The 10,514-nt window shown below is 48.1% G+C and overlaps 1 protein-coding gene across 2 annotated transcripts; it reads right to left on the bottom strand.

The window, feature by feature from the left end:
- Positions 1 to 62: 62 nt before the first annotated feature.
- On the bottom strand, positions 63 to 10,412 carry LOC146560384 (arf-GAP with coiled-coil, ANK repeat and PH domain-containing protein 2). Of its 2 annotated transcripts, none has more exons than XM_085244473.1 (23): positions 10,186 to 10,412; positions 10,012 to 10,089; positions 9,877 to 9,934; positions 9,365 to 9,484; positions 9,082 to 9,135; positions 8,933 to 8,991; positions 8,600 to 8,783; positions 8,477 to 8,521; positions 8,282 to 8,377; positions 8,112 to 8,186; positions 7,869 to 7,972; positions 7,741 to 7,792; positions 5,212 to 5,312; positions 5,025 to 5,136; positions 4,730 to 4,923; positions 4,428 to 4,497; positions 3,878 to 3,972; positions 3,720 to 3,787; positions 3,210 to 3,370; positions 2,886 to 2,995; positions 2,687 to 2,797; positions 2,354 to 2,415; positions 63 to 1,860 (listed from the first exon to the last, which is right to left on the bottom strand). In XM_085244473.1, exons 2-23 carry the CDS (start codon positions 10,062 to 10,064, stop codon positions 1,739 to 1,741), a joined length of 2,106 nt encoding a protein of 701 aa, XP_085100599.1. In that variant the 5' UTR covers positions 10,065 to 10,089; positions 10,186 to 10,412; the 3' UTR covers positions 63 to 1,738. The 2 variants fall into 2 exon arrangements, with proteins under 2 accessions (XP_085100599.1, XP_085100600.1); XM_085244474.1 differs by having other exon boundaries at positions 10,314 to 10,344.
- Between the last annotated feature and the right edge of the window lie 102 nt (positions 10,413 to 10,514).

Consider the following 10,514-nt stretch of genomic DNA (forward strand, 5'->3'; position numbering starts at 1 on the left):
AACACAGGCCTGTGATTTCACACTGAGCGTGCTCTTAATAAATGAAATGTTCACTCAGCCCATCAGAAACATCAGACTTTATTTAAAACAAAAAAACAGACATTTTGAAATGTTAGGCCACACCCCTTCATTCAGGTAAAGTTTTAGTCCCGCCCTGGTTTTTATTTCCACTCATGGGCTCATGTTTGGATGTTTAATTTTTAAATGTTTTTCAGAGAACAACAAACAGAAAGCATATTATTTTTTACATCTGTGCTCGCAGGTGCGCAGACGGTGGGCGGAGCTTGTGAAATCCACAGGTACGAATTACTGTAGCAAACTGTATGTTTCAAACAGCTGGAGCTCAAAGTGCCGCGTGATTGGTGAGAACAAACATCAGAGACTCTTCTTCAGTGGTTTTATTGAGCAGTAGTATCACAGCAGTAACGAACGGCGTCATCGGCGTGATTCGACGCGTCCTGCTGTGTCAAACATTCAGTCAGAGACGAGCCTCGCGGCCTCGTTCATTCACACAAACAGTCAAAAACAGATGAGCAGCAAAAGTCTGAAATCCCTTTTGGACACACTGTTAAACGCGGGGCATTTAGGGAGGTTATTAAATTCAACCCTGACGCTTCTTCCTCCCACCGTACATCAGACTTTCAGCGAAGCTCATCACGGCTTCACGCTCCGTCACAGCTCGGTAAAAACGTGGAAACGACAGCCAAATATTTACAGTAACAGCTGAAACGTTTACGTTCACAGACACGTTTTTCTGGTTCCAGTTGTAAATATTACTGTGAAATACAGCAGAAGACTCGAGGTAATAACTATTTACATGACCTTCAAACGAGGGAGAACTTTGGATCAATTTAATCCGAATTTGTCCCAGAATGTAAAAACATGTTACCACAAAAACGTCACTATATTAAAGATTCACCTCCAAATATGAAACATTTTATTGTTCAAAGGGTTTCAGAGTGTTAAAATATTGTCTCTCGTTTCCCCGTCGTTGTATTTGTTATTACATTAAAGACGTTTCAGTCTAATAAACATCTAAAAACCACGATGCCAAAACGTGCCTGTTATTACCCTTCACTGTGCGGTTAGGTCACATGTTACTGTTGTTGTATTTCCTCGTTATTACCAAGCTGGGATGTGAAGTGTTTGGACTTTCAAACAGAGACAGATTAAAACAAAAGGTGGAGGCTGTAGCTCCATCAGCTGTCAGAGCTCAAACAGCACCACCTTTCACACATAAAACGCCTTCATTCCCAGCGATCCGCTCCAGCTTTCGGTGATTCCTATTTTTCGGCGCAGGAGCGGAAACATCTGGAAACGTTTTCTGGAACGCTGTCTGAATTGTGAGGACATAAAGTGCTGTTGGAAGTTTTTCAGGACGTGTCAGTGTCTTCACAGTAAATTAGTAACCGATTAACTGTGCCCAGCAGGGGGCGCTAGCTGTAACTACATCCTGAAGTAAAGTTGCGTGACTGAGGACAAACCTCTGTAACATTGATCTCCTCTCATGAGAGTTAAGACGTGATTATTCAGATAAAATATATTTAGATTCAATAATCTGAGGTTAATATGAGAGGAAATATTTTCAGCTGCACTCGTGGTTATCTGAAGGTCGGTAACGGTTCTCCGTCAACGGTAATCCAAGAAGAAGGTGTCTGAGGTCTTCCTCCTGCGTGGGCTGGTACTCGTGACAGAATAATTTACACTGTTACCGTCACCGCTCTCCATCCTTTCAACACTACCCCTCCTCCTCTTCCTCCGCCCCTCCTCGGCTGAAGTGCCGCCGGCTCAGTCGCTCCGGGTCATGTGACGCCATGTCGCTGAAGTCCCGGAAGATGTCCTGAAACGTCTCATCATCTCCTGAGGACAACACGACAGTCACAAGTTAACAGGAGACATCATGGGAGGAGGCCTGGCCTCTCCCCTGCCTCCAAAGAGCCAATCAACAGAGGAAATATAAGCCAATCAGGTTCACAGGTTAACCCCAACCTAACCCAGGTTCAGGTAAAGGTTCGCGACCATTTCAGAAACTGTGAGCACGCCCAGCAGGACTCTGCATCACAGGGAAACAGGTTTGAAAGGTCGAGTTGAGGAAAAGCCGACAAACTTTCAAAGCGTTTTGACGTCTCCGTGACGACGAAAGTTACACTTACAGTTCCTGCTCCGGTCATTAAGAGTGCGCCTTTAAAATAACCAATCAGATTTCACCTAGCTACAAAACTTTGATAAAGGACATAATCTTTATTTTCATTTTTGGACTGCAGCAGCTCTGCGTGACGCTCGTTCAGCCATCTGGTTTCACCTTCCTTCTCAGCTGAAGACAAACGTGAGACAAATGTTGGAGTCGACTAACCCGCGGCGCCGAAGACTCCCTCCGAATCCCTCATCTCCTCGTTCATCCGGGCCATCCGGAGCCTGAAACACACGAGCCATGATCACGTTAAAAGAGTTCACAAAGGAATTGAAAGACTCCGTTATCGGTCATGTGTTTCCACAGCGCTCTGAAGACCCGCCTCGACCAATCAGATCAGTCCCTTGACGTACGAGAAACTTTATGATTGGACTCTGGTCACGGTCTGAAATGTGAAACGTCACGTGTCGACTTTTTCATACATCAGTGGGCTTTTCTGATCTTCAGGATGCCGTGGAAACAATGTTAAGGCTGGAAACACTTCCTGTGACTCACAGAGTGACGATGTCAGCATTGGCCGTTTCCACGGCGATGGCCAGAGGGTCATGACCTCTCTCATCCACTGCGTACTGATTGGCTCCTCTCTTCAGCAGCAGGCACACCTGTCTGCAACGGTCAATTAAAACCAGCAGCGTTGATTCGAGCTCATGCTGTGTGTGCGTGTGTGTGTGCATGTCTGTGTTCGTGTGGTTACCCGGTGTGACCAGCAGTGGCGGCAGCGTGCAGCGCCCCCTGTCCTCTAAGGTCTCTGTGATTGACGTTTGCGCCGTTCTGCAGCAGGAACTCGCACGCCAACAGCGACCCCTGCAGGCAGCCGAGAGAAACAGTGACAGCAACGAAGTTTGTATTCTGTTTACATCACAGGTCTCTAAAGGCTCAGTGTGCAGAAATAATATTACTGATAATAACACTAATAACAACGATGATGATGTCAGTTAGGAGTCAGTGATGTTATTAATGAGTAATAATCAATAAAAGGTGCCTTCAGTAACATTTCCTCTTCTTTGTGCATGCTCACCCCGATCGCTGCTCCGATCAGCGGCGTGCGGCCCTCCTCCTCGCCAACGCTCCCGTTGACCTCCGCCCCCTCGGCCAACATGGACGCCATGGCAACCAGGTCTCCTGCCAAAGACGCCTGATAGAGACGTAGCATGGCTGAGTCCTTATGACGATGATGCTCTGAAACAGAAAACGCAGAAAACATTTTTTTCTAAACACAATAAATTTAAATTAGTGCTGAAGCGCAACAGGACGCCGTAACACGCCGATGCGAGCACTGACAGAGGAAGCCAACCGCACAGCTGTCGTGCACGGGACAGGAAGTGAACAGACGGGTGCTGCAGCAGAGAGGCGTGATGGGTCAGGTGTTACAGGGGGCAGTGAGGCTCAGAGTAGCGGCAGGAACGAATCCAGCAGTAAAATGTAAAAGTAATAGATTACTGCAGTGATGAATGCGCTGATAAGGTATCGTTCCAGTTTAAACAAACTTCTTAAATTCTAGTTACAATGTGCAGACGGTCGGACTTACGAGCGCCGTTGGCCTGGACAAACTTCTTCTCCACGTATTTCTCTTTGATCCACGCCTCCTTCTCGGCCCTGACAGGGAGAAAAACAGGATGCTGAGTCTCTGCTTCCAACATTCACGTTCAACCAAAGCCGATTCCTTTCAGCGGCTCGTGTTTTTACCGCGGGCTGTCGGCTCGGGGCTTGACTCGTCCCTCCTCTGAACACCGCGCCTCGTAGATCTGGTTCATCACATCGTTTCCCAGAACGCACAGCAGCTGAGGAGGAGCATTCACATTTTAGAATCTGGGCCTGCGATCGATTCTTCATTGATTTTTTTTCAACGTCAGACATGAGCAGCACTGTGAGATTCTCCTGGTTAGACTCGGGACAGGTGAAGGCAGTTTGGGCTGTTCTGGGATCAGTTTGGTGGGTTTTCAAACATAAAGATCCAGAGAAGCCGGGAACTTCTTGTGTTATTTTCCACAACAGCTGATTGCCTTTTAGAGACTGTTTAGAGCAATTTCCTGAAATGATTCAATGACCGAGCAGCGATTTGTCGGCTTGTTATTAGTTCAGGGTGTTTGGTTCACACAGAGGCAGAAATCTGATTTTTGAGCTTTCTCGTTTCTCCTCGTGGCGTTATATTTGACAGCTTCCTCACTTTACGGTCTGCTCTTCACTTTATGATGCCGGAGTGTTAAAGCTTCAGTGCAGAGTGTTTCGCTTCTACCTTCAGCTGTTCGGCCTCCCAGGAGTCCAGAGTGAGAGATCGCACCTTCGACAGATGGACTCCGAGGCTCCTGCAGACACAGAGAAAGAAGAACATCGGCCAACGTGTTGCTGGTTTTCATCTTCTGACAGTAAACTATGAAGATCACCAAACACCAGTGAGTACTTCTCATGGTTCCCACAGGCTGTGTGTGGACAGAGAAGGTTGATGAAAGATCAAAGGGCGAGATTAAAGCCTGACACCTGCTAAAAAGCAGTGAAGAAGAAATGAGGAGGAAGTCCTCCTGAAACCTGGGCTGTTACCGGTGTATGCCCGAGCACTCGATGCACATGGTGACTGCCAGGTTGATGGAGGCCCAGCGAGGCTCTTCCTCCCCGCAGTCACAGCACCTCTGGTTCCCAAGGCCCCTCAGGGCCACGCTCAATGCTGCCGGCCTCTGGGCGGGAGGGCCCGGGCAGACGTCCCCGCCACAATGCAGAGGGGGGAGCTCCTTAGGCTGCACATAGAGAGGAAGAACTCGTCAGCCAAACGGATGGGGGAGGGGAGTTAGCTGTAATATTCAGAGGTGAGTGTATCGTGGTCGTGGTGTGGACCGGCCTGCATCAGCTGAGTGTCGCTTCGCTCTCTGTAGGCGAGGTCGATGCTGCCCTGCAGAGCACTGAGCCAGGCCTGCTTCAGCTGCTCCGAGTCGGCCTGCAGAGCACAACACCTGGAAACAAACAGGTCAATTAACGCCATATCACATGACCCTACAGGTGTGAAAACGCCGTGTTCACTGTCTTACTTCTGGACGGAGAGCAGCTCAAAGCAGAAGCGTCGGTCCACGTGATCCAGAGATTTGACAGCACACAGTCGAAGATCCTCAAACAGAACCACAGCTTCCTCCTGCGGCGTGGGATTCAACATGACTCGTCATCATGATCCTCAGCAACATCACCATCATCATCATCCTCATCAACATCACCATCATCATCATCCTCACCAACATCATCACCATCCTCAGCAACATCACCATCCTCAGAAACATCACCATCCTCAGCAACATCACCATCATCATCATCACCATCCTCAGCATCATCACCATCCTCAGCAACATCACCATCCTCAGTATCATCACCATCCTCACCAACATCACCATCATCATCAGCAACATCACCATCCTCACCAACATCATCACCATCCTCAGCAACATCACCATCATCATCAGCAACATCATAATCATCACCATCATCACCATCCTCAGCAACATCATCACCATCCTCACCAACATCATCACCATCCTCAGCAACATCACCATCCTCACCATCATCACCATCCTCAGCAACATCACCATCCTCAGCATCACCATCCTCACCAACATCACCATCATCATCATCCTCACCAATATCATCAGCATCCTCAGCAACATCATAATCATCACCATCCTCACCAACATCATCACCATCCTCACCAACATCACCATCCTCACCATCATCACCATCCTCACCATCCTCAGCAACATCACCATCCTCAGTATCACCACCATCCTCAGCATCATCACCATCCTCAGCAACATCATCACCATCACCAACATCATCACCATCCTCAGCATCATCACCAACATCCTCACCATCCTCAGCAACATCACCATCCTCACCAACATCATCACCATCCTCAGCAACATCACCATCCTCATCATCCTCACCAACATCATCACCATCCTCAGCAACATCACCATCCTCACCAACATCATCACCATCCTCAGCAACATCACCATCCTCACCAACATCATCACCATCCTCAGCATCATCACCATCATCATCATCCTCACCAACATCATCACCATCCTCACCAACATCACCATCCCCACCATCATCACCATCCTCAGCAACATCATCACCATCCTCACCAACATCACCATCCTCAGCAACATCATCACCATCACCAACATCATCACCATCCTCAGCAACATCACCATCCTCAGCAACATCACCATCCTCACCAACATCATCACCATCCTCACCAACATCATCACCATCCTCAGCAACATCACCATCCTCACCATCATCATCACCATCCTCACCATCATCACCATCCTCAGCAACATCACCATCCTCACCAACATCATCACCATCCTCACCAACATCATCACCATCCTCACCATCATCATCACCATCCTCACCAACATCATCACCATCATCACCATCCTCACCAACATCATCACCATCCTCACCATCATCATCACCATCCTCAGCAACATCACCATCCTCAGCAACATCACCATCCTCACCATCATCATCACCATCCTCACCAACATCATCACCATCCTCAGCAACATCACCATCCTCAGCAACATCACCATCCTCACCATCATCATCACCATCCTCACCAACATCATCACCATCCTTTTATGCAGTTCTTCCTCCAACTAACATTCATCCATGAAATTCTTTCTTCAAACACTAAAAGCAGAAAACTCACCTAAGTGTGAGGTGGTATAACCGGACGCCTTCCTGTGATTCCAGGACCAGTGGAGTGTAACTTGACTGTCTGGAGGGTTTCTACTTTGTTTTTATTTGAATTTAGCGTCGAATCAGAGTAAGTGAAAAATACTGATTTTTTTTTTTAAAGTGGACCTTTTTCAGTGTTTCATTATTTCCTGTCATGGATGTTCATATCAACCATGACCAACGGATTAATAATGAGCTCAGTACACAGAGTAAACCCTGTGAGCTCTAAACTCACAGTTTATCACAGCTTCTCCTGTTGAAGTGTCACGGAGCAGGTAATAATCAGAGGAGGTCCACTTTAAAACCGATTTCACTCCAGATTTAAGCTGAACTTTTAATTTTCTGTCATCATGTGAACATTTTGATTTAGAAATGTTAAACTTGAGTTTCTGATGTAAAAATTTGTGAACAGAAAGAAAAAAGTAAATTTTGCAGAATGAATAAACGTAGACAAAAACATGCTAACGATTGTTCTGAATGAAAGCAGGAAGAGCGGTCAGCTTCCAGAGAAATCTCAGGGACACCTGTCATACCAACATGAAGTCACGTGAGGTGTGTTCAGCTGTGATCTCAGCTGGAGCTGGGCAGTAATTTTCTCCCGCAGGTGGATTTAAGGCTGGATTTGATTACATGTAATCAATCCGAGGAGCTGAACTCTGTTTAATGGCTGTAACAGGGTGTGAATCCAATCAGAAGTTAAACCACCATAAACAGAACGTCCAGCTGGGAACAAATTCAGACCTCTTGATTGAGCTGATCAGTTATCAGGCAGTGAAATCGATCCCTTTGATTAGCTGTTCTTTGATTGAGTGGCCGGGTCTCACCTTGTGGGACTTCCTGTATATGAGCTGGTTGTCTCTGATGGTGAACCAGGATCTGAAACAGGTTTACAAGTTAGAAGGATTCACTGAGGTCAAAGGTCAGCAGGCCATGTGACACTGCGGGTCTCTACCTCTTCCACATTTTAGATTTCCTCCTCGAGCGTTTGAACAGGTAACCCCGGATGATGTCATCATTGCCAGGACATGCGCTGACCATCGGCTCACCTGAAGCGTCCTTAGAACAAACACACGCGTGTTTCAGAGCGTTCGTTCTGCTTTGAGTCTAAATGTATTCGTCCCTCCTTGAACAACATATCTAACATCTGTCTGCAGCGTCTGCTGGGACAGATGTGCTGATCTGTGAGACTCCTTACCCTCTGCTGGACCAGCAGGTGTCTGTTCTCCAGCTCCTTCCTCTTGGCCGTGCAGTCCGCAGACAGCTGTGACAGCTGTGGAGCACACACAAACACATACGTGTACACAGCCGTTACTCCACACCGAGGCTACCACACAAACCAGCACAAAGAGGTCAGAGGTCACAGACCTGCGCTGCCATGGTTTTCATGGTGGGCTCGAGGTCTCTTAGCAGGTCAAAGCCCTGGTGGAAGAAGGTGAACTGAGCGTGGACGAAGGAGAACATCTGGAAACGCAAACTTGAGTCAGTACACGAAGATGGTCATATCAGGTATGTCCCCCCTCTATGACATCACACAGACCCACGAGTTGTGTTTTCACTCACAGAGTTTAAGATGTCGACCTTCTGCTGAGTCTTGAAGGTGTTGAGCTGAAAATTAGGACATAGAGGATAAAGCATCTGATGTTCCTTCATGTCATCAATGTTAAACACACTCAGGTGTCACACCTGCAGACAGTAATCCAAGGCGAAGTGCTGGTAGCATTTGCGTGTAGCGAGCAGCAGGTGACTTGCCCGCTCGGCGTCGGCGGCTTTATGTCGAGACACCTGAGCGTTCTTCGTCGCTGCCGTCTCCAGATCCTCGCCGATCCGGACAAACTCCTTCCTGGTCTCCGCCAACTGGGGCAGGAACCTCAGAGAGATGAAGAGCAGCAGTGTCATCACCAGAGCAGCTCTGCCGGTGCTCAGAGCTAAACTGTGTTACTGTTACTGTGGCAACGGCCTCTACACTGAACCCGGGAACCCCGACATACTGATCAGCCCCCCGGAGTGATGCCTTACTGCGTGCAGAGGTTAGTGAGCTGCTGGCCGATGGCTCTCTGTGTCTGATCAAACAACATCTGCAGGTGAAACACACACACGAGTCAAACACATGAGTCTCTGCTGGAGCTCAGACGAACAAACACGAGTACAGCTGAGCGTGGACTCACAGTGTGGAAGCTGACCATCTCCTGCAGGCCCTGGTGGAACTGGTTCAAGCAGGTCTGAGAGGAAGGAAATAGGAAGTCAGACAGGAAATGCCCCAACACCCCACCGAGAAACTGAGCAGACATGTTAGGTCATTAGTCCTTCCTGGCTTATTAGCTGGTAGTGTTAGATAAATGAACTCAGAGGAAACAGAGCAGACGTTGTGGGGCGTCGGGAGCTGAAAGTAAATTGGACGACCGGATGCAGCGATTTCTTCTTTTTCAGATGCATCGAGGAGCTGCTTACTGTGATCACGCTGTCCTTCGTCTGATTGGTGCACAGCTCAGCTAGGCCGCTCAGTAGCAGCTTATTGGCAGTGCTGTACGCTTGTCCCGCCTCTACCATCTTCCCACACAGCTTCATCACCTGATTGTTTAGAAACAGACAGAACAGACCAATCAGCTTGCCTCACTAGTAACAGTTAGCTTCTAACAGTACTTCATCAGTACTAGTAGTGAGTATACAGCTGTATTAACAGTATTTGTAGTACTACTATTAGCTGTGAAATTACAACTAGTATCGTAATAGTATTAGCTACAGTATTTGTACTGTCTAGCAGTATTAGCGCTAGTATATGCAGTATCAGTAGCCTAGTACAAATAGTACTACCACTATTTGTAGTGGAAGTACTTGTGCCTTGTCTCCATGCGTCTCTAACAGTTTTTATTACAGCAGTAGTGGTAGTAAAGTAGTAATAGTAGTAATGGTAGTAATGGTAGTAATAGTAGTAATGGTAGTAATGGTAGTAGTACTTGTACCTTGTCCAGTTTTGTCTCCAGCTGTGAAACATCTGTTTCAAACTGATCCAGAGCCAGCCTGAATAAAATAAATAAAGCGTCATCACTACAAGTGAACATGCGCAGATTGGTGTGTGCGTGCGCGCGCGCGCTTACCTGAACTCAGGTGAGTCTTTGACGCAATCCTCAAAGTCCAGCAGGCAGTCCATGACGTCACCCAGCAGTCCCGTGTCCCTGTAGTGAGTGCGAGTGTAAATAAAGTTAGCTGCGGTGCTTCATCCTGCCGTTAGCCGTTAGCTCCGCTCTAATGAATCATTTTTAAACACGCGCCGGGGACGTGGACGGACTCCTTCACGCGCCTGGTCCACAGCCTCACAGCGGGTGGATCCGTCGCGCGCAGCACACGCGCCCCGGTCGGCCCTCCATATTGGCGCGGTTGAGATCAGAGAGTAACTAACCCGGGTCAGCCGCTGTTCTCGGACTAACAGCTGTCCCGCTGCAGCCCGCTGTTGTCAGACTTGTTGCTAACCGACAACGTCCGCCTAATATCCGCTTTGTTTGGCTCGGAGCCAACCGACAGTCACAGCAACTCCAGCGACCCCCAGCGGCCCGGGGCGGAACCACACCTACCGTGCCCGTTATTTAGGGCTGAGTATCGT

The sequence above is a fragment of the Mchenga conophoros genome, linkage group LG14, assembly GCF_057382185.1.
Source record: "Mchenga conophoros isolate Kocher_MC1m ecotype Shallow Benthic linkage group LG14, M_conophoros_male_GT1.1, whole genome shotgun sequence".
Taxonomy (NCBI): Eukaryota; Metazoa; Chordata; class Actinopteri; order Cichliformes; family Cichlidae; genus Mchenga; species Mchenga conophoros.